This window comes from Neolamprologus multifasciatus, chromosome 14 (genome assembly GCF_963576455.1).
Source record: "Neolamprologus multifasciatus chromosome 14, fNeoMul1.2, whole genome shotgun sequence".
Taxonomy (NCBI): domain Eukaryota; kingdom Metazoa; phylum Chordata; class Actinopteri; order Cichliformes; family Cichlidae; genus Neolamprologus; species Neolamprologus multifasciatus.
Window position 1 is genome coordinate 18,385,858 of NC_140452.1, and position 24,917 is coordinate 18,410,774.

The following is a 24,917-nucleotide window of genomic DNA, read 5'->3' on the forward strand; positions in this document are numbered from 1 at the left end:
CCTCTAGCCACACAAATATAAAATGTTATTAGGCAGAACACTGATGTCTATCTTAGCCACTGTATTCAAGATTGCAAGACAACAAGGCGGCTTTCACAAACGTTGTCAGCTCCTATGTCTTTTTAATATATTCATTCTAAGTTTATGGGAACACATCAAGTTGTTGGAAACGTAATTACACACTAATTAATGTATATTTATGAGTACAGCATTCTTTTTATTTCTATTAAATACCTTCAGGTACTTACTTTACCTTTAACTCCTTTCTGATATTTGTTGTGTTGTTTATATTATGTTCTATATAAGATAAACAAGACCAATGTATTTACTGCTCCAGTATTTACTATGACATCAACATCATAGAATAGTTGACCCATTCAGAAATACATCACTTCTGTTTTTCCCAGAATTTATAATGAGTTCATTGCTCGGGTAAGACCATGAGGAAATTACACAGGATGGGTGTTGCATGAGCAGGAAGGGAAAAGACACTTTAATGTCTTTCATTTGCACTCTGGAATTAAGTTGGAATTAACAAGTACTATTTTTAAGCTTTCAAAGTTTCTTTTCTAACTTCTTTTTTCCTTTCTTTTTCTTTATTATAAAATATGCCTATTCATCTCTTTCTCACAAATATTTTTTGTATTTAGGGTTTTTCCATCTAAAATATTTGTGTTTAATATTAATGTATTTATTTTCTTAAACTTTCATGAAGAAAAAGAAAGGATGACCAGTACTTTGGTCAACACAAAAACTGGAATGGGTCAAACTGACCCTTAACACAATTAGAAGGTTAATTAGTGTATTATGACAGATGTTTAAATGTCACTGAGGCAAAAGGATATGAAGTCACAGACAAAGGTTAAAAGCTTCCTTCTTCTGTCAGAGTAAAATCCAGCCATAAATTAGTCAAAAATAAACAAAAGGAAGGACAAGGAAGGCAACTTCCTATGGTACTGAGCAGAGCATTCTTGTCATAGTTCAAGGAAACACTTAGCAGCATTTCTTTGTGTGTGTGTGTGTGTGTGTGTGTGTGTGTGTGTGTGTGTGTGTGTGTGTGTGTGTGTGTGTGTGTGTGTGTGTGAGTAGAGTCTGGCTAGTACACTGCCAAATCTTATTACGTTATTATACAATATTACAGACCAGAAATACAGAAATACATACAGAAAAAGTCATAAGCACGCTAGAAAAATTCACAGTGGTTGCAACATAGTCTTCTCTGAGAGAGAGCACTCAGTACAGTGGGCTTAGAAATAGCACCATGGGGGTGCCACTTTTTCGGGGTGCTGAACTCTAGCCAGCGAACACTGAAGTGGATGTGTGATAATATGCTAAACTACAGGCTAATAAAACTGTCTTTCTGACTCTAAATCACTGGTAATGGTTTTTATTGGAGGTGAAACTCTGCATAAACAGCATTTACAAACAGTTTCCATTTCAGGCCACAGCATGTGCTCCTGGTGTTTTTGGCAAATGCCTTTGTGATGAAGCTAAAGTCAAAACTATATGCTATAGAATCAGAGACACATGAACTAATGCCAACCAGGGAATAGAGAACTGCTCGTGACTGTTTAGCATTGCTCCTTCACAGCATGAAAGTTCTGGATTTCTACCTAGGTTCTACCTAAGGTTGCATGGTTTTCCTTGCATTGTCTCGCTCAGTCCAAAGATATGTATGTTAGATTAAATTCTGCTTCCAAATTGCCCATAGGTGTATGTGAAAGGTAAATAGAGAGTGAAAGTATATGGAATAACTCAGTTGGTGAATAATCTGTGAAATGTTTATTGCTTTGAGTTTTCAGTTAGTCCATATACAATGCAGTCCATATACCTTTAAAGCAGGTGTCAAACATAAGGCCTGGGGTCCAGAGTCAGTACAGCAAAGACTCCAATCCATCTTTGGAAAATATGAATGAGGGCATAAATTTAGACTTTTTAACTGTTTTTTCCTTCAGATTTACAGCCTGTCCTACTGATAAAGAACTCCCCACAGAAATTCATGCTACAAAAACATAACTAGTAATAGATAAACATTTAATAATGTTTATCCTGTTATTTTTCACCAGTTGCCTTAGAGTTTAACTTGCTTCTGACTTTTATCCTCTCATATCTATTTCCTTATGTATGTATGACTAATGATGCTATGCTTACAATTATGGGTAAAAAGCTGCTTTCATCCGATTGTTAAGTGATGACGTGACGAATCCTACTTCCGGGCCTAAAGTAGTCTGCGTTTAATATGGCTTTTGTGTTGTTAACATGTTTAATGTCATGTATTTTCTTCTATTTAATCTCAAAAAGCTCCTAAAACAGTCAGTGATCACTGTTGACCTCCCTCGGCTTTTATTACCGCTAATCATTTATTTAAGCTCAGTTTTTAAAACCTTAGGATGTAACTACAGCCCAGCCCATGCAGCAGTATATGAATGACTAACCTCGTATTGTGGATGGATTATCTTAGTTGTTCTCCTGGCTGAAGTTTGGTCCTTTTACAGCATCCTGCCATGAGATTACATTTGTTCCTGACCACCGAGAACACTCACGTTAACTTTTATCGAGTGGAAAAAAAATTAGCTTGTTTATATTATGCTAACATAGCTGTGTCGCTAGCGGTCACGTAGCACATCATTATATAGCAGCTAGCCAAACTTCAGTAACCCTACAAACGTCACTACTGTTTAGTTTTCTGTCTTCATTTATGTTGGAAGTGATAACAGAGCTGTACGTTTTAATTTGTTTCCAAAACCCCGCAGTCAGGACATGCTATATTAGATAGAAGCTAGCGACCTAACTTCCTGCTAACTTCTAACTCCGTTAAATGTCATAAATTCCGTTTTCATGGATGCCTGGATGTTAAACTCAATTGTTACACCTGGTAAAGCAGAACGCTGATCATTTTATTAAAGATGAAAGACTTTAGACAGTTTTTCAACTCTCAGTAATGCCATAGTGATCGTTTGATATATGGACCTGCAGCGGAGTTTAGGCCCAGACACGGCTAGTGACGTCAGACTTAACGACCGGATTGAGGGAGGCTCTGCATGTTTGATTTGGCAGATGTTAATACCAAGCCACCCTTCCTAACACAAAACCAAAGGAACTCTCAGGGATTGTATGTGTGCCTGGAAAATGACCCCAATGCTGTTCCAGTAAACCAATAATTATATGATGGTAAAGCAGAATGAGTCAAAGCACACCTGCCACAACCTGAATCCCAATTTCATCCCATAACCACAGAAATCCACATTTCCGCTGCTGTTTATAGATCTTCTCACTAGTTCCTGGCTTATAGAAATTTAAAATGTCTTCTGACTTCCAGGAAGTTGATTCTGTTTATCTGGACAAATTATTATCAGTGGGAGAAACATTTAGTCACTCATCTTCACTCAGCTGACTTCCTCAATCTCACCTCAGCCTTATAACCATTATAATATGACCAAAATTAGCACCACTGAGCATGAGAACCATCAGGAGATTTTCAGAAACCACAAGCCGCAGGCATATAAAGGTAGGCCTTTATACCCAGAGAAGAATCAAGCAGGCTTTTGTAGTGTTCAAATTTTTCAGAAGGGAGTACAGGAAAAAATATCTATCATTTAAAAATATTTAATTTTCTTCAGCAGTTGAAATTACAAGTTACAGCGCTGGACCTTTCTGTGAGTTTGGGCCATACAGTTTTTATACTGCGAGAATACCAAATGATGTCTGTCTTCTTCCAGAACCTATCCTGATGTCTCCATTTGACCTCCTCTTCGCCCACATCCGCTCCTCGTCGACCTCCTATCTGCACCTGCATCACAAAGACACACACGAAAACACTTCAAACTTCTGCAGCCAATGCTTAAACGCAGTAATATCTGACTCTCCAGACTTGATTTTAGCGCCATTGTAACTGAAATTTTATAGCGGGCATCGATCAGAACACATATCGCATTCCAATTCAGTTTTCTTTATTTCATTAAAACTTTAAATAATGAAGCCCTTCTGTAAAAGTGTATTTATTCTAACAGTAGCCCACTGTTGGAAAGAAAGCACATTTGGCTTCTTTCATCCTCCACTTGGTTGCACATCAGTGGACAGGGTCTTTGAGAGAAAGAGTTTCTGCTAAAGCTTTTGTGACAAGCTACACCTCACAAATTCATTTGGAATTAACTTATCCAAGTAGTTTTATTGCCTAAAAAGGGAGCAAAAGTAAAATTCTCCTAAATTACTCATGCTAACATTGCACAAAATAAATAACACTTCAATGTACAGCATAATCTCTCAACAGCCAGTACAGACTCTCATGCTAATAGTTGGAGAGAGTTTAAGTTGTATGGGTGTGTTTTTAAACAGCATTCTATCTATTCCAGACATACTCACAGTCTGCCAGATGACTAGATAATAAATTATTGCATTTCGGCTACACCAGGGGACAGACCAGACACAGTTACAATAAAATGGATGAATGGATAAATTATGTAAATGATAAAATGATTCTGAAAGTGGTTCAGTGTTAAAAAAAAAACCCACCTCTCTATGAATGCGCACACCATAGGGTCAACAGCAGTCATCTCTACACAACTCTCCTCAGAGTTCCAGTTTACTGGTATTGAGTCCTAATAAACAGTCTAAATACTTTGGCAGGAATTTAAATGGACAGCCTAAGCCCCATGCAACTAAATGAAAACAGTTCTGAACTAGCGGATCAAAATTCCTCAGTGGGTCAAAGTTCAAACAGTACTTTGCAGATACTGAGTGTTTATTTGACCCCAAATCATATTGCTAGCCATAAAGAATTCACTGATGATAGAGATTGTATCTTTTTTCAACAGATTAAATTAAACCTCGTGCACTTAATGTAAAATGCAAAATCTATAACTGTTCTGTAACAGTGACTAGTACTTACAATACTCATGGTCCTAAGTTTTCGACTCAATGTGTAGTTCTTTTTAAATTTTGTTATCTTCGAATGATTTGTAAGGGCTCTTTATGGCTTTGTGTGCTCAGATCTTAGCTTTAGTTCCGGATGACTTGAAGTTTATTTAATTAAATTCCTTTTGTGGTCCCATTCTTCTTAGTTTAATTAGTCAAGTTAAAAAATATTTTCCTGTTCTGGTCAGTTGTGGTTGAGCCAAGCGTCTAGTCTGCATCTTAGTCTATTTCCTGTTTTATTTTGACAGCTTATGTCCTATGTTCAGTTTTGCTTCTTCCTGTGTCATTATGTCTTTTCATTGCAGCTGTGTTACCCGTGTGTTTCCACTTCCCTCGTCATACCGTTTCCCTTTCGTCATTGGTGGGTACTTTCCATGATCCACCTTTCCTTTGTTAAAGTGTTTAGTGTTTTGTCATAGTCCCTGTGTATCCCGGGCCAGCCCCACGAGGCTACATTTATTTATTGTAATACTGCTCTCTCTCATGCCTGGGCAGATCTCACTGCGGGCCTCCACCTTTGGCCCACGCACCTGTCTCCAATCACTCAGCTATTGTGTTTCTATGTCATTTAAAGCCGGAGCTAAGATTCCCTCGTCGTTGGATGATTAGTGTTAGATTCTAGCTTTGTGAAAAGATCTAAGATATACCTTCATAAGCTGTTTCTTTTTGACTTCCCTTCTCCTGTGAACAGTTTCCCCCAACCTGTGACCAACCCAGTCTCTCAGAGTGGGAGCTACTGTCGTGGAGCGCGAGTGTGAGAGACCCTTCCCCCCTCTCTGGATCACCCTTATGGACCTCTGGGACCCCGGATTTCTCCCCAGCTGTACATATTTAGCTATTGGTGTTTTCTGTAAATAAAGAGCTGTGCGCAGACTGAGACTGTGACTTTCAGTCTGCGCTTGAGTTCCCATCCACTCACCGTGAGATGTTTAGGTTAGCTCTCCCAGTTTAATCTCTTTACCTCTGACATCAGCCCCAAATAAACCGTCTCGCTTTCGTTCACTTCCATCTCAGCTGTGTTGTCTGCATTTGGGTCCTCACTTAAAACATATGATCTGCCGCAAGCAATCATGGCAGGGCTGGGAAAAGTTGGTTTAGTCATGTTTGTTCAAAGCACATTATGTAAGCCAGCGGTCCCCAACCCCCAGGCCATGGACCAGTACTGGAAGGGATAACAGGACTAATTACTGCCGTCAGCTGATCCCATGGGTGAATAATGCAGCTTTCCATTTGTACAAAAAAACCCAAAAAAAACCAAGCAAAACAAAAAGGTTTACTTTCTTTTGTTTGACATATTGTCATGATGAAAAATAACTGTAATAATTGTAAGAAAATAACTGTTTCCCAACAGCCATGTTTATGTGCGATAAACACCCACTCAGTAGACATAATTCAGCTCCACGCTCATTAGTTGTGATTTCCTGCCTGAGGAAACCATTGCTGAGACAGCACACATTTCCTGAAGTCGTGATCAAGAACAGCTAAGAGGACTCCAGAAACCACAGACCATTGGATGTAGGCCATCGACTTTGCTCAAAGTCTGCTGGCAGAACTGATCTACAAAGTCTGCCAGCAGAGTCTGCAGACTCAATCTCTGTGTTTGGTCACGTTTAGCAGACGTGACCAAAACCTCCATTCTAACTGAGTATTTAAAGGTTGCACCAACAAGAGCAATTTAGGGCCAAATGACAATTAAATTCTCTAAATTCTCTATTCTCTCTCATTACAATTTTAATGAATAACGTCGTACTGTAAAAGGGATTTTGTTCTAAAATTACCTCACTGTTGAATAAATACACAATTTTTGCCATTATTCACTATCATGCAGACCAATGGAAAAGGTCTTTGAGAGACACAAAGGTGAGGTGGTAAAGTTGTTGTCTGGTGACAAGCTACTCCTCAGCTACACGCCAGGATACATCCCAAATAAACCTATCCAAGTAGTTTTAGTGACTAAATGATGAAGAACAAATGTAAAAACAAAAAACAACCAAAAAAATGTAGACTAACAGAACGGCACACAAAAACACATGAGTTTTTACAAGAGTAAAATTCTCATAAAAACCCACATTATCATCAGCATTCTGCTTTACCAGGTGTGACAATTGAGTTTAACATCCAGGCATCCATGAAAACGGAATTTATGACATTTAACGGAGTTAGAAGTTAGCAGGAAGTTAGCTTGCTAGCTTCTATCTAAATGCAATATAGCATGTCCTGACTGCGGGGTTTTGGAAACAAATTAAAACGTACAGCTCTGTTATCACTTCCAACATAAATGAAGACAGAAAACTAAACAGTAGTGACGTTTGTAGGGTTACTGAAGTTTGGCTAGCTGCTATATAATGATGTGCTACGTGACCGCTAGCGACACAGCTATGTTAGCATAATAAAAACAAGCTAACAAAAGCCATATTAAACGCAGACTACTTTAGGCCCGGAAGTAGGATTCGTCATGTCATCACTTAACAACCGGATACAAAATGTCCTCATCAGATACCTCGCATCTCATAACACGCCACAGTTCATTATCACTGTGTAAGGCACTGGGCCTGCTGGTATCTCACAGTTTACTACACAGCAGCCATCACTACAATTTCCTTCACAGAGTAGCTCTGGGGAAAATGTCAATCAAATTAGGAGGTATCCACAAGCAAGGAAATTCCATAATTCCAGTTGTTGTTGTTGTTTTTAATCATGTCTGTTCTCTATTATTATTTTAACATTAAAAAAAAAAAATACTGTCTGTTTGTTAGCCACTAGTCATCCACTTCAAGACTGGTTATACATGTTTAACTGCTCATTATCACCAAAACAGAAATAACTAATCAGGCCATCACAGCAACTCAGCCCATGTAGGCATGCACAAGTGGTCAAGGCCCATAGTATACCACTCCTCTCAGGTAAGAAAAGGAATCTGAGGCTACAATTCACTTACCTAAATTGGACAGTAAAAAATTACAGAAACATTGCCTGGGTTTGTTTTTTTCCCCACAGATGTGTGGGTGGTTTTTCTCTCTGTTTTCTAAATGCTTATAACTGTCAATCACCCATTAACACCCAGATGGAGGCATGGGAAACAATACCGGGTTTAGTTTCTTTCCCAAATACAAAACTGGTGAACAACCCACTCTACCTCCCGAGTTAAAGCCAGGGGATGTGCAGTGGATGTGCCCCATACCTTATAGGTGCCGGAAACCCAGAGAAGAGGAGATATGAAAAGGATTTGTTTTGAATACAAATAAATATTTAAAGTTCTAAATGCTATCTGTATTTACTACAACCCCCAATCACCAGACATCAAGACCTATATCTGTTCTATGATCAAAGTAAAAAGAAACTCAAGGCTCATAATTTGTTTTGATTTCTCATTTCCCAAAAGAAATGAGATGACAAACATTGCTTAGATAGCAGGCATATTCACAAAATTGCGAGTGAGAACTACCAAGAAGTCTCCAGACACTATAAGCCGTGGGAGGTAGGCCATGAATGGTCAGAGATGCTTATGATGAAGTCCTACTGTATAAAGGGAATTTACTCTAACAGTAGTCCACTGTTGGAAAGAAAACACATTTCTGCCTTCTTCCATGCTCCACTTCCTTACACATCAGGGCCAGATCCTCCCAAATTCGTTTGAATTAACCTATCCAAGTGGTTTTATTGCGCTAAAAAAGGAGGCATGAGTAAAATTCTCCTCAATTACTCGTGCCAACATTTTTTGACGAATACCCAGACCAGACTCTCACGGTAATAGCTGGAGACACTTTAGGTCATGTGGGTGTGTTTTTAAACAGGATTCTATCCGTTCCAGACATATTGAACTATGCCGTTTCAACTGAACCAGGAGACAGACCAGACAGTTTACTAAACACATTCACTAAAAATCTAACTTGAAAGATTTAATGAGCCATTAAGACACTGACACAGCTAAAACAGGAACATAACCATGCTGCTAGGATGCTGATTGGTCTGAACCAAAAGCACACAGCTGGACCCCCAAAAAAATGGATCACCCTCTGATTACAGCCTCACAAATCTCACAAGAATGTTTCTGTCTGCCATAGTAAGGGCTTCAGCACCCAACGATCTGATTTTTGTACAGCTACTTTTCATTTCATTTTAGTCACAAGCCACAACTAACAACAACTAGGTTGATGGATGCATTGCTGTGACACATTTTTCTATTGGTGTGAAACTATTGTTGTGTTGGAATCTATCATATATGTGGGATGCTTATAATTAGATTTTTATGGTTGATTTTTTTTCCCCAGGGAGCTTTGTTGTTAACTGAGCTGTCAGTTCAAGATCATCCTCACTGAAGATCTCCCAGTTAACTTACCTCCATTATGTCAAACACCTCTCAATATTTATAGATGAGGGAGTGGTGCTTACACTATTCGCCTTTGATGAGTCAGTCTAGTTAACAAAAGGGTAAATAACCAAATTCCTGCTATCTAATAACAAGAAGACCAGTGGTTGTATTTTGATGTGATATTGTTTGTGTGACACCCTGTGTTATCTGGCATCTATAACTGGGTATAAAATACAAAAAAGGCTGAGTGTTAGTATTGGTAGTGTTGGTTGCAGATGATTGCTTTCTTTTATCCATTAGTTCTTGGAACTTAATCTTTCATGTCTAAAACTTCACGAAGAGATGAATACTGAGTCACTCTCAGTGTTGTGACAGGCCAGCTTTAGCTGGTGGGTAGGCAATCCTAGAGCAATGTTTCCCTCTGCTGGAGTATTTTTAAATCACAATAAAAAGTTCCTCACTGATATTCACATAGAAAATACACTATATCCTCCTGAGAAGCGAGGAAAAAATAATCTTCCCATTAAACCTTTTTTTGGAATTTCCTTCCCCTTTGGAGTTAAAAGAGGCCACCCAAACACCTGAGATATCAATGGAAAGTCGAGGATTTCCTCTATGTCATACATCAGGACCTAAGAGGGTAGCTCACATAAGTCAAAAGATACAGACCAAAAACAAATGTCCATTACAGAGGACATAAAAAAATAAGCTGTTTCTCAGGAGGACATACTCTGTATCAGTATGCTGAAAGTACAGTTTTACTGGACTGCTTATGCCTCACCAAAAACAGCTATTATTGCTAAACCCTTTTCCTGTGGTTTAGTTGGAAAACACTGTGAAAACTGTAAGCCAAACTGTGTGAAAAATCAAACTGACACTTGAAATTGCTCCATCCACTTACTAGAAAGAAAGTGCTGTACGCTGGACCAGTGGATGTTTCAAGCAAAACTATATGAGTATGGTGCCAAATAAATTTCAAAGAGATGTATTCAAAATAGCACACTGCTTCACACTTTTGAAAGAAGTGCTGCCTTCATAGGACTAATCAGAAGCAGGAAACAACAGAGAATGTACAGGATCATGGTCACATCATGTTCTAATCACTCATCATAAACAAGCTGCTGGGGAGTTTATGAGGAATCAAAGTGAGACAAAACACCTCCTCTAAAGGATCCTGGTGCAGTTGTGTGGCTTGCACTCAAGTCTGATTACTGTGTTCACAAACAAACCACACTGAAGTGGAAAATTAAACCAGAGCTCAATTTAAACAGACTAAACAGCCCAGCTATGAAAACGCGCTGCTCCTATTCTAGGAGGAGATGGTGGAGGAAGAAGTCCAAGGAGACAATTAGTGTCAGAAAAAATTCACTCCACTCTTATTGGCCATCTTCACAAACTTCAGAGAGTACTTCTTCTGTAGGACTGAGAGACAACCACATGGTGGAGACAAAGGTTGTTAATAGAGCATCATTAGAGGGAGTTTGTGAATATGGTCATCACCAACAAGATGAGAGATTCAAAGGAGAACACTTGAAACCCAGCACATATTTAGGTGGATAAATACTGTCAGATGTTCTAGGAATTGAGGAATTGGGAGCATGAAACAGTTTAAAATGTCTTGGTATGCTGATGCATTAAGAGTTCCTTTCACTGGAACTAAGGGTCCAAGCCCAGCAGCATTCAGCCCCACACCATATTCACACCGTATCAAATTCTACACTTGGCACATTAAATGTCATGGTTCAGCTGTGTGGCAGGCAGAACTGGACCAAAACGCAGGACTCGGAGACAAGGGTGAACTAAAATAGGCAGCCGTATTGCGTTGTAGCTGAAAACTCCATTAAATAAACTTGCAAAAATAAAACCTAAACTAGAACCTGGAAATGAATAACTGAACACTGAGAAGCTCGAAACTAGGATCAAAGCCACAGGGCGCACTGAAGAAAAAACCACACAGCATTATGAGGGCACAACACTGACAGAAAGAAACACAGGGCTTAAATACACTGAAGGATAACGAGGGGATGAGACACAGCAGGAGAGCACAGCAGAGAGTAAGCAAACATAATAAGACAAGCAAAATTAGATACACTGCACACAGGAGAGTGACTATCAAAATAAAGCAAGAAACATGGCACAATTCACAAAGACACAGAGTAGACACTGAGACATGAAACATGACAGACCTGGACACAGAGGAAACATGAAACACAGAGACAAAAAGGTAACCAAACATGGAACACGGGGAAGGTACAGAAACAGAAACAAGAAGGTAGAAGTATAAAACATAACATCAAGAGAACTAAAACCAGGAGTAGCAAATAAGAAATACAAATTAAACAGATACAAAACACTGGGTTATCGACCAAGGACTGTGACAATACAGTCACGTATCACTCAGCCATGGAAACACATTCCATGAAGCTTTCTGCGCACTGTTCTTGAGCTAATCTGAAGGCCACATGAAGTTTGGAGGTCTAATGATTGACTCTGCAGAAAGTTGTTCATTATGTACCTCAAAATCTGCTGACCCCACTCTGTACTATGACATTTGTGGCTGACTTGCTGTCATTCCCAATTGCTTCCACTTTGTTCTAATACCACTAACAGTTGACTATAGAATATTTAATAGCATGGAAATTCCATAACTAGATTTGTTGTACAGGTGGCATCCTATCACCCTAAGCACCCGTTCTTTCACAAATGTTTGTAAATACCGTCTGCTTAGGTGCTTGACTTTATACACCTGTGTCCATAGAAGTGATTTGAACACCTGAACTCAATGATTTGGATGGGTGAGTGATAAAGTCATATCACAAATGTCTGTATAAACAGGCAGAGCCTCACTATATACAGGATCTAATCAGCACGTCTGTTGTCACCCATGCATAATTAAGTTGTTTTTTTCCCCCCTGCCCAATCATTCTATACATTGTGATCAGCCTGCTCTCTCACTCTTCACAGTACTTACCAAAGTGAAACTATAAGGAAATGACACTAAGTCTAATATATGCTAGTCATATGCATTCAAAAATCGTAAACACACAGAAACACCGTCTCACCTTAACCTCCTAAGACCCGAAGTCTTCCACGGCATGCATTTTTAATTTCTCTTTGATATTTGGGCATATTGGGGGCCAATGAATGTAAAAACAAAGAATTACCAGATTTTTTTTTTAGAAAATATAAAAAGCATACAGTACTTTACTTGTTTGAGACGTAACATTTTAACAACAAAAGTATAGATAACCCCACCCCCTCCCAAAATGGTTTGTTCCAGCTCGCCTCTCCCCTGCCCTGGCTCTAGCGCTCTTGCTGCCAGAGCATGGTGGCTGAGACGCGGCGGAAAAGAGGTGTAAGTGTCTGGCTTAAAACAGGACATGTTAGCTGCATTTAACCTTCAGTTACTCTTTATATAATTAGGTAGGAGTCAGACCATGTTTCTTTTTAGCTGAAAAGCATTACACCGGGTAACCTGCAGTGTTGAAAACTTGTTTTCCGATGATGTTTGCTAACCTACAATCTGTCCTGCTCTGTAGTAAATTCAGCTACATTTGACTGTGCTGTTGCTCCCATTGAAATGTATACAGCCTGTTTAAAATCTAAAACTTATAATTGTCCGCAGCCTGCTGTTGTTACCACCGTCCTGTTTGAAATGGATACTAACTAGCTAACTGACTGAATGCCCATTAACCTTATAACTCCTGTTGTGTGTGTGTGTGTGTGTGTGTGTTTGTGTACAGAGAGACAGCCAGGTTCATAATGGATATAAGGAAGTTTTTTCAAAAAAAGGAGCCACATTCAGGTAAAAGTGTAAGAACAAATGATCCGTCAATCATGAATAATGTTGGATCAGTGTTTCAATGTTTATATCTTTTATTAGATGTTCATGTGGTTTGGTTATTTGCCTTTTGGTTGAAAGTACACTGAGAGAGGACTTTTTATTAGTGATCTTAATAGAATTTTTTTCATATTAATGTAATTTTTCATCTAATTGAATACAATCTATTTGTGTATGATTGTCAGTCCAAAGAGGGAGAGAGGAAAGAGGAGAATGTGAGGAGAAAGTACAAGGTCAGGAAGAACCAGGTAAGAAAACAGACCGGGAACAGTGTCAGGCACAACAGAAACTGTTAAACTGACAAAGAAAAAAAACAGATTTTACTCACACAATCAGGAAGTTGTGTTCTCCCGATATTAAAGCTGCTATACAGAATACTGCAAAACAAACTGGGTTGAAACATTTTTGACCCTCTTTAACAACATTCCAACATAAAATTATAATGGATTGGGGAGATTAAAATTAATTAGATATTTTTATGTGGTTCAGCCACAACTCTACTAAAACCTCAGCCAGTAATAGGTAGGCCAAGTTTTGGACCGTCCAGTTGTCTGTGTGACTGCTGCAGTATGTACATCACATTTGCACACTATCAGTGCCAAACGGTGCCCTGGTGGAGTGAGGAGCTGTAAAGAGAAGCAGATGCTCTGTTTATATTCTAAAAATGTTTTAAGCTTGTTTCAAAGATTCTGTACTGCAGCTTTAAATGTTTTCTAAAAGGACACATACACTTATCAGTGTTTCCCAAACTTTTTACAGTCTGTAACCACCTGATAAAAATGTCAAGCTCTCCCAAGTACCACTATGAAAGCATGAAAGTCATAAATCTTACAACACAAAATTAGTATTATTAAATTAGTAACATTAGTATCTGCAATAAAGATTTTTTTCACACATTGTATACATTCTACCACAGGCAAAGTTGCCTCCATTTTTATAGTTTTTATTAATATTTTGTAATAATTTATTTGTAATAATTTATTCTGTTTTGGGAGTGTTTTTTATGTATCTGTATTGTATTAAACATGCACATTAAAAGTGAATCTCTGTCCAAAAATGCACTCAGTTGACTTTTTACTCACTATGAGCATCATTCATTATTCTCACCAGTAATTAAGGTTAGGATATGTATTTTTTAAATATTCCAATCCATTCTTCTTTTGCAGCATTTAAATAACCTTTATCAGATTTGATGGTTTTGTTACAGACTTTTCAAAAAGTGTTTTGCTTTTCTTTCACAAATGTGGGATTAAATTGTGTTAAAATGTACAAAACAGTGATGTCATGTTTTTGTGACGAGGACCCAGGCACAGAGAGACTTGATGAATTTAAGAATCTTATGATTTAATAAAGAAATTTGCAGACTTGCACAGAGATGGTAAAATTATGATGACTGATAACGGAGACGAAGACAACAGACGATGAGGACAGGGAGGAACAGGGGTTTAAATGCACCAAGGAGACAGTCAGAGAGAACTCGGGACAACGTTTAAGGATGCAAGGACTGACAGAGACAGGTTTATCTTGCACCCCCAAAGCTCTGATCCTAGAATCGCCCCTGATGGCAGGTCATCCTGAAACAATCAGAATGAGAATCAAAATACTTTATTAAACACTAAGGAAATTATGTGGATTACAGTTGCTCCAAGAAGAAATGGTAAAAACAGTAACAGACTAAACTCCAAACAATACCTTATGTTACGGATTTTACACATTTAAGAAATAGCACTAATATATACAGATCACTGAATTATAAATATCAAGGATTAACAGAGGTGATTATAAATAAATATCAAGAAAATTAGTGAGAATATTCCAGAGTAGAAAAGAGCGTGTGTTGAACACAATATTAATTAGTCATTGTCAATTCTTTATTTGTCCTGTTCTCAGTGTATGGCGAATTATGATGGCTGTTTGGTAGCCGTTTGCATAGTATGCATACTCTCTCTCTCTCTTCATGTATGTGTGTGTTTCTCTGGTGAAATTCAGTATGGTTCCAACAAGTTTTATGTTAATGTACAATCCATAATATGTTTTCTGTGTGTGTGTGTGGGCGGGGGGCGCCAGAGGGAGTGTTCGCCCAGGGCGCCAAACAGGCTAGGACCGCCACTGAGTCCATCCGAATCTCCGAAGCTCCCGCAGATTTGATGACCTTCTGGCATGAGTTTACCACACAGATTTTCAATAGGATTCAAGTGAGGTCTTTGCGCAGGTCACTCCATAACGTTCACTTTGATCTCTTGGAGGTAGTTCTCCACCAGAAACAACATATTTTTGGATCATTGGCAGACAGACTGGAAGGCAAAGAGACAACCAAACCCAGTTTTACTGCAGATTTTTTAAAGGTTGTCTTTCAAAATCTTCACATATCCTTCTTTCTTCATGATTCCAAGTTCTACACGCACTGAAGCATCCCCACAGCATAATACTCCCACCACCAGGTTTCACTGTAGCAATGGTGTTCTTTGGGTTGAATGCTTCTTCATCTTTCTTCAAAGATAAGCAACACCTTTATGGCCATAAAGTTCTAGTTTCGTCTCATCTGATCAAAAGATGTATTTCTAGCATGCATAATCTTTCTCCAGGTTATCTTTAACATACTTCAGTCTAGCTTGAAGATGTCTCTTCTGCAGAAGTGGAATTTTTCTTGGTCTGCAACCTCAGATTCCATTTCTGCGCAGCACATATTTAGATGGATACATATTGTCAGGCATTCTAGGAACTGAGAAAAACTGTAATTGGTAATTAGAAAAAAACAGGTTTTAAAATGGGAACATCACTGTCTTTGTTATGGTCGTCGGCAGATAGTCTGAATTATGGAACATTAGTTACTGAATCACTGTCAGTAAATTTATAGAAAGATATTTATAATCTTTAAATTGTGCATTGTGGTTTAAGTGATTGATTTCTTTTAGACTGTTCTCCATGTTGCTAAGTCATTCATTTGTGTGTTGGAAGTTTTTCTGGGTCTTCAGACACAGTAATACTTTTGTCCAATTTGTATATGCGATTTGATTTAGTCAAGAACCTTGGACAAGAGAAAAAGGCATTTTGGAAGGTGTTCTGAAGACCTATTTTGGATGTGAGATCATGTTTTGGAGTATTTTATCCCAGGACAAGTGTAATTTCAACCACAAATGTATATTTTAGTATTTTTTGCACGAATGGTTTTTAAATTAATGAGCGGTACAGAAATTGCCCTGTAATTTTAAAATGGCCCATTAGTATTGTGTTCAGTATGATCACTGGAACACTCTTTTCTCCCATAGACTGTTTATGAGACGTGGTAATGGGGCTAGTATCTTTGCGCGGTTTGATTTTGTAAAGCAGCAAAAATTGTGGTTTGCTCTTTGTTAAGTGTCAAATAATTATTAGGCGATAAACAGTGAATGATTACCGCAACAGAACGAGCTTTATAACGCTCGTGTATTTCCATTTTGACAGTGGATTCAGTGGGACTAAAAACGCACAATATAGCGGCGGAGGGATACACGGCTGTCAAACTGTGGTACAGCACGTCGCTGGTTTAGGTTTCCGGGCAACTCTGCTGCAACAGAAGGATACTGTCTGCACAGATTTCCCGAAGCATTTCTTATACTTAAAGTCCTGTTTTATTTTATTGTTCTATTTGAGTAAGTGATCCCTAAGTAAGTAAAATACAACACATTTAACTGAGCTTTTTTTCATCTTCACGGAGCTTGAAAAGTCAACGGGACGATGGTGAGTGTAAGCTAGCTAACGTAAGCTAGCTAGCCTTAGCTATGAATCGTTTACATCGTAATGTCCTCATGCGACACTTTAATGCTTAATATAATCGTAAATGCATACGGTCTAAAGCAATAAAGCATATTCCGGCTTCCCTTCACAATGGCATTTTTAATATTGGCAAACTGCAGAAAAATCCCACACCTGACGTGCATACAACGCTCTTTTTTTCATTTTATCGTCTATATATCGCAATTTTCGATCGGTGGTTTTACGTGCTTAACAGCTGACGAGATAGAAGAGAAGAGAAACGTTTTATTTATTAGTGTCTGCCAAATGCGCAGCACACACGCCGTATTGTGAGAGGACACAAACGGCCTGTTTAATGCTCAAATGTAACACCATTCATTCGGTTGATTAGCAGAGTTGTTGATGATGTGGTTGCAGTCTCCGTGCTTGGACAGATATTTGTGGCATTTGTTTTTTGGGTTGTTGTTGTTTTTTGCTCACTTATTCGTTTATTTATTTATTGGTTCGCTTGGACTCGAGAGTGGGCGTGGTGCCGGTGAAGGTGCTGTGTAAAAATAGATCGTCCAGTGTGAATGTGATCTTTACCCATCTCGTTAATCTTGCGAGAAAGACATCGGGACTCTGGGTAACTGTCATTTTCGACATGCCACATAAGGTGCTGCAGCACGGACAGTATCTGTGTTAGCCACATCAGCAGGGTGTTTTGAACGGACTCGGACATGCGCAACAAGCGAGAAAAGGGGTCGTATTCAACCACCGATTGGGGTTACATAAGAATACGGCTCACAGGTAGCAACGCTTGTTTGTCATATTGCAAAGCTTTCAGCAAGGCGCTGCAACAATTTGGGAATAGATTCAATACCACCATGACACCATGTCCTGCGTTACGTATTGCGCCATAACGTTGAACCGCATTCTGCTTCTGCTGAATGATCCTCTTTTCCACCCCTCCTTTCTCGCCTCCCTTCCCCCCGCATTGAACCAAGCATCCCTGGTGCAGTCGGCTGTCAGGACCCGCAGTGCACCCTCCAAGATGGGATCTAACTATTTTAAATACTTCTAATATAGACTTGCATGTGAATATCTGTATCTTTGTCTTATCATGTATCATCTGTTGTTCATCTGCATACTGTAAGAGAGCAGACGAATGGAGTCCCTTGCGGTCTTTGCCAAGTAAGGAAACTTGGACAGCTACAAAATCCAATTTATTCACATGCTGCTCAAACACCATTTGCAAATATGATTAACTGGCTGCACTTCAGAAAAATATTGTCAACATAAGAATATATGACATGCTCTGTGGGGTACTGATGAGTTGAAAGCAAGCAGTACTTTTTACAGCAGCTGTATAAATCCCCCAGCTGTGCTCTGATCCAGACACTGCTTGCTTCAGCAACACTGAATTGGTTGGCAGTGAGCAGACTGGATACTCTGCAGTCTGCCATGCTCCCTTCTGCCTACCCCCCTTCCCCCTAAATGGGTGACTCATTGAAATTGACTTGAATGCATGGCATTACCACCACCACCGCAGAAATTTTGCTACAGAAATGTTGGCTTTAATCTGTTTGGTTTTGAAAAAGCAAGTTCATTTGTCCATTATCTGTGGTGCAAGAGCATGTGGATACAGTGAAAACATGTTTATTCGTGGCATTAGCTCAACAGCAAATGCACAGTGAGTCCTTAGGCAGTATTACATATAGCATTATCAGCTTATCCCCATCAACGAATTAGTGTCAGTGCTAAATTGTTGCAGACTCTAATGGTCTGTTTTATGCAGCAGGTATTTCCCAGTTTTCTAACAAACATCCTGAAGGAGTATGCAAAGCAGAAGGCACATTCAAAGGGTTTAATCTGTTTTTTGTTTTGTTTTTGTTTTTTTAACCAAGCCTTAACATAATGTATTTATTATTATTTTTTTAATTTATTTTAATTTTTTTTAAAGACTTGAGGAGGTGGTTAGTTGCGGTGATATTCAGTGTGCTACATTGGCGACCCTGTTCGTGTCTCACTAATTATAGCAGGCGTGTGTATTTCGGGCTGTGGAGTATTTATACCAGTCCCTCATCGCACTTTCTCAGCCTGAAGTGAGCATGTTGACTGACTTGGACAGGCCTGATAAGGCTTCACATGGAGCGCACAATTATGTCTCAGATGAACTTGAAGAATGAATTTGTGTTACATGAGTTTAAATTCCTTGTTTGATTAATTAATTAATTTTGTGTGTGTGTGTGCGTGTGTGTGTGTGTGTGTGAATGTGGTAAAAAAAAAAATTGAACACTGTATGAATCAGCAGACACCCCACAATAAGAAATCACAATAATTCAGTCATGATACAATATTATTGTGATTTTTAACCATTTGCAACTTTGCGTTACTGCAATTTTTCTTCTTTTTTCAAATTAGTATTTTTTTCCTCAAAGTTAATTTTGTGTGTTTTTTTTTTTTTTTATCCAATAAAAAAAGTTATCTCACTTCAGTTTTTTTTTTCTGTTGGTGGTGGCTTGTCCGTCCGTAGTGTGGTTATATTAAATATAAGAGAAAGAGAGAACTTTAAGAAATTAATATAGCCACTACAGTGACCATCAAAACGATGAAAAAAATATTGCCGTAAACAGTTTATTTTGCGACACCACGAAACAAACGATAGCGTAAAATGAAACGATAGACGTTTTTATATCGTCATCCGATATATATCGTTATATCAAACAGCCCTAATGTGCTCCATATTTCCACTGAAGGAAAAAGCACCCCAGACCATTATAGCGCCCCCCTCCACTGTGGCGTGTAGAAAACATCTCAGGTGCGATCTGCTTGTCATGCCAGTAATGTTGGAAACCATCAGGACCATTAAGGTTAACTTTTTTCTCATCAGAGAATAAAACTTTCTTCCACCTTTCAATGTCCCATGTTTGGTGCTTTCTTGCAAATTCCAAACGGTCAGTTTTGTGGCATTCAAAGAGTAGGGATGGGTATCGTTTAGGTTTTCGTTTCGCCTTGGGCATTTTTAATCTGTAGCCATAATGGCACCGGATACCGGTACCCATCCCTATCAAGGAGACGAGGCCTTTGAAGACGTTTTTTGTTTTGTGGCCCTTCAGTCTCAGATGCTGTCTGATGGCTATGGGGCTGCAGTCAGCACCAGCATTGGCCTTAATTTGGATCGTCCAGTGTCTTGACAGACAGCCAGTTGGGTCCTCCGGCTCAGTGCTGGTGAAATTTTTTTGGGTCCTTTCACTTGACTTTTTTGTTCCATAACCATCAGGATCGTTTAAGAAATTCCAAATGACTGTCTTACTGCGTCCCAGCTCAGCAGCAATGACGTGCTGCGAGAGATGCTGTTTATGCAGTTCAACAACCTGATCAGGGTTCAAAAAGGGAATGTTTATTTGCATTGTCATTAGAACGTCATGACAGTGTGACATTTTCTACCTGACAGAAAATGACAATGAATCCACATGTTGAAGCTCTACTTGAAACCTTGTTAAGATGCCAAATATGATTTTTTTTTATTTTTTTTATTATTATTATTATTATTTTTTGCCATTTTTCAAGTGGTCTTAAACTTTTGACCAGGACTGTATATGTACATATATTTATGTCTAAAGTATATTTCCTCTACCTTGTATAATGTATATTTTCTTCAGTTTTTTGCATAGTATTGTTGTTCTTAGGCATGACACAGCTATGTATTTATAACTGCCCTCTCTACTGTGCTGTTGTAACAGTGTGAATTTCCCATCTCTGGGATTTAAATGCTATCTTATCTTATTTGCCTAGTCCTAATATAAGTTGAACTTGCCATTAAAAACTGTATTTCTTGAATACAATGCACGATTTAATAATTGTAAATGGTGGCAGGGTTGATAAAGAGGTTATTTCCACGCTGAAGCATCAGTGTTTTATCAGTGTCTTTTTCCCTTTTCAACAGGCTGATCAGCTGACTGAGGAGCAGATTGCCGGTGAGTGCATACCTTAACCAAGCTTTTTTTTTTGCTTGTTTTAGGTTTAGCAACACCTGATTTCTCCAACAAACCTTAGAAACTAGGCTCTTAGAGATTATGCAAGATGTGCAGGTCTATGGGATTGTATGCTAATTATGGTCCCATACTATTAACTAGATAATTGCATTCAATTTGTTTTCCCTAGGTATAAAATCAGACCCTGGGTAATGAGAAGCAGCAGGGTTTTGAGTCAGGTGTCCTAGAAATGCTTGCATGTCTACATTAAAGCTGCAGTGCTTTGTATTCAGCCTGTGCTCTTCTTATCAGGGGTTGTCTGTTCAGTGTCCCAGTTGTTGCAAATGCACTGACTATTGTGTATAGTCAGTGAATGTTCATTCGATTCAGTCTTCATTACAACTCACAGTTCTCTTTCTGCAAACGTACAGAGTTCAAGGAGGCATTCTCACTGTTTGATAAGGATGGCGATGGTACAATTACTACCAAAGAGCTCGGGACTGTCATGCGCTCTTTGGGACAGAATCCTACAGAGGCTGAGCTGCAGGACATGATCAATGAAGTAGATGCTGATGGTGAGATCAAACTAACATGCACAAGAGCTTGAAGTTGCATTACTTTTGAGAAAGCTCTTCATGAAGAAAATTCTTTAGTCATTCAAGAATTTAGTGACTGGCATAAATGCAGATGCTGATATCTGAGATGGCATAACTTGTTTCTGTTCTCTCTGTGTAGATGTGTGTAGATTGAGGCTACGTACACGGGTATTTTTGAAAACTGAGATTTTCCGTTTCCGTTTTAAAAAATAATCCCGTCCACACGTAAAGGCAGAAATGAAGGAAAACGCTGCTAGGAACATGGCAAAGCAACAGGTGGCGATATATTCCTAACCGTGCAGAAATGTTGGCCAATCAGAAGTCTAGAAGCCTCAGTGGGAAAAAGTAAACAAAGCTGGGGGATAGAAGCAGAACCGAGTTGTATGTGTGGAGGGACAGTAACTGTGTGTATATGTAAGCATTTAAACACTGCAGAGAGTACAATTAACAGTATTGTAGAAATTCATTTCACCGAAGCAATAACTTGGCGCACAGTGTGACGTCAAAAAATGCGCACACCTTTGACGCTGCGTTTTCTGCGTTTTCTCCGTTTTTCTCGTCCACACGTAAATGCAAAAACTGAGTTTTCAAAAATATCCACCCTGGCCGGAGTTTTTAAAAATCTCTGTTTTCAGTGACCAAAAACGGCGTTTACGTGTGGACGAAAGGTGCAAACCCATAGAAAAATCTGCGTTTTCAAAAATACCCGGGTACGTGTGGACGGAGCCTCAATCTAGTCTTTGTTGTTTTTGTTGCCTTGTCTGTTGTAATTAATAAAAATGGTGTGTATTTCCTTTTATACTTTGAACTACCTTGCATTGTCATAAGCTAATTTTCCTGATCTGATTTTGAGTTTTTCTGGTAAATTACTCGGTGATAACTCTTTTTTGTTTTATTTATTTATTTTATTAAGGTAATGGTACAATTGACTTTCCTGAGTTTCTGACAATGATGGCCAGGAAGATGAAAGATACAGACAGTGAGGAGGAGATCAGAGAAGCCTTCAGAGTCTTTGACAAGGTAAAGTAGGAGTAAAGTGGAAATATTTAATTAGACTGTTCAGCAAAAGGAGAGCTTCTGTATTTGTTAGAAATGACTTTGATCCATGATGATGGCTAGACAAAAGAGTGAAAAATGTCTGCATAAGCGATATTCTGGAGCGTTTCTGTCTTTCTGCTAGCTGGACTATTATATTAAGCGTCCCAAACGCACAAATATTGAGCATTTAGCTCAATAGACTACCTAAATCAGGATCTCGACATCACAGGTGAAGGGAATAGCCTTGTCTCTGGCGCTATGGTATCTGTAGACACACACCTGCCTGTAAACATAGAAGACACAAAGCTAATTTTCTGCTTTTGTTTTGCCACCTGTAGGATGGTAACGGGTACATCAGTGCAGCAGAGCTTCGGCACGTCATGACCAACCTGGGTGAGAAGCTCACTGATGAGGAGGTGGACGAGATGATACGCGAGGCCGACATTGATGGAGATGGTCAGGTCAACTACGAGGGTGAGATTTTGTTTATTAACCTCCAGTCTGCAAATGTGAAAATCTACAAGTTTGTGTGTATGCACTTATTTTTTTTCCATCTGGTCACGGTACTGTTACAGTTAGTTATTTGTTCATTATTTAACGTAACTTTAAATGTTGCTTTCTGTTCTTTTATTTTCCACAGAGTTTGTCCAGATGATGACAGCCAAGTGAAGAGAAATTTGAAATTTCTTTTAACGTTGCTTGTCCTCTAAGATCACTGTCAAATATACCAAAAAAATAACAATTCTCAAATGATAAATTTACCCTCCCCTCCAAAAAAAAAAATCATTTATCTAAACCGTTTGCAAATTGTGCTTTAGTGCATCCAGCTACTTCTAAGGTATCTGTTTCATCACCACCAGAACAGAATAATCCCTAGAGAAGTTAATGGACCAAGCTTTAAGAGGGCCAAAGCCCCTGGTACTTCAGACCAAGATTCTGCTGAGTCACCCTGCTCCTGATTAATTTAGAGGAAAGCGCAACATCGTACAAGGCAGAGGGATAGGAACCTATGCCACGGTTCATGTAGAGAAGTTGGCTTTTCAATTCTTACCTGATAGTCTTGAACAAAGAAAATCGACTCTCTTGCACCAGTGGTGACTCTCCAAATACTGAATTGAGTACTCTTCTTGCATGCACCCTTTCTGTGACTGTCTCTCGTGACAACAAGGAAGCTCTGATCTTGTCAGAGGTAGTGTTCAGGTTGTGTACACACTGGAGGTATATACATAAATATATAGCTATATATCTGTAAAAAAATTTGTGTCACTATTGATTATTGCAAGAGCAAATAGTTGCAATGTAGGGTGTTTATTGGTGCTCTGCTGGAGATGAGCATTCTTATAACCTTGAAGAGTTCGAACGAAAACAAGGGACTGAAAATTGCTGGATGTTTTTTTTTTGTTTGTTTGTTTGTTTGTTTGTTTTCCTCAGTTGGATGTTATTTTGTATTGTTTTGAGTCGTGGGTTTTACGTTGCACTGATTGAAGACGGGAGTGTGTTGAATTGCTTCAGGATGATTATTGGGAAAACACACTTGAGAACTGCAGTTGATACATTTGTTCTGCAAACAGATATCCTGATGATGCAATATTGATGTAACGCTTTATAAATGTGTTCTCAAATATTAATGTATTGCTGACGAACTTTGGTCACAAATTATATCTATATAAGTGTATCGTTAAATTTGCAATGCCTATTGTTGTAGTAAATGATCTGTGACATGTTTTCTCTTCGGTTTTGAAATGTGCCATAATACTCTTAAAAAAAACAAAAAAAAAACTCAACCTTCTTGCAAGACCTGTAGTTCTTTAGAATAGAAAAACTGTACTTAATATAATAATATAAAAATACATGCAGTTCATCATATTTGCACTTTGGTATAAACCATGTGGTTGTTTAAAAAAAATGGAGGACAAAAAAAAGTTTTGTTTTAAAAGAAGAAAAAGAAACCAAATGTCACTGTTGCTGCTGCTATAACAACACGTTTCACTCATTTATTGTCCTTGTTGTTGTCTGATCTTCAATTTATAGTCCGGTGATTCAACCTCCAGTTGGCTTGCTGTTTTACTAAACAGAATACATTCAGTGTATACTGACACATACTGCTTGTGGTGGGGGGTGATGTGTTTCATTGAGGCTTTCATATGGGGAATGAAATGGGTTTGTAGCAACGACTTCAGCTTTAGATGTGCAGTTGGTTTCAGTGTTAGGTTTTTGAACAGTTGGCTAAATTTAAGCTGGGGAATCTTGTGATTTCCTCAATGTGTGAAACTTAATATACTGCTCTGTTTGAGGCGTACTAATTGGTTACATTTGAGTCAGATGTTTGGAAGTAAATGGTTATTGGACTGTTAATTTCTCAAGGTGTGTCCAGTATGGAAAGATGTGATATATTTTCCATAAATCAATAAATTGACTGAGCTTTACTTCACCTGCATTTCCTTGACATGTTTATTCTAAAATTAGCAATTATTGAAACAGACATCCTTTTGTTTCTTCTTTTTTGTAACTGTTCACAAATTCCC

The 24,917-nt window shown here is 38.6% G+C and overlaps 1 protein-coding gene across 1 annotated transcript; it reads left to right on the forward strand.

Annotated features, from left to right (window-relative positions):
• The first annotated feature begins 16,572 nt into the window (after positions 1-16,572).
• Positions 16,573-24,818, forward strand: calm3a (calmodulin 3a (phosphorylase kinase, delta)). Its single transcript, XM_085184616.1, has 6 exons — positions 16,573-16,787; positions 20,731-20,761; positions 21,190-21,333; positions 22,268-22,374; positions 22,731-22,866; positions 23,033-24,818. Exons 1-6 carry the CDS (start codon positions 16,785-16,787, stop codon positions 23,059-23,061), a joined length of 450 nt encoding a protein of 149 aa, XP_085040742.1. The 5' UTR covers positions 16,573-16,784; the 3' UTR covers positions 23,062-24,818.
• The last annotated feature ends 99 nt before the right edge of the window (positions 24,819-24,917 follow it).

Bases quoted from the DNA above. Each gene is read 5' to 3' on its own strand.
- calm3a (XM_085184616.1), top strand. The intron at 22,375-22,730 runs GTAAAGTAGGAG...TGCCACCTGTAG, and splicing joins CCTTCAGAGTCTTTGACAAG to GATGGTAACGGGTACATCAG. The intron at 22,867-23,032 runs GTGAGATTTTGT...TATTTTCCACAG, and splicing joins TGGTCAGGTCAACTACGAGG to AGTTTGTCCAGATGATGACA.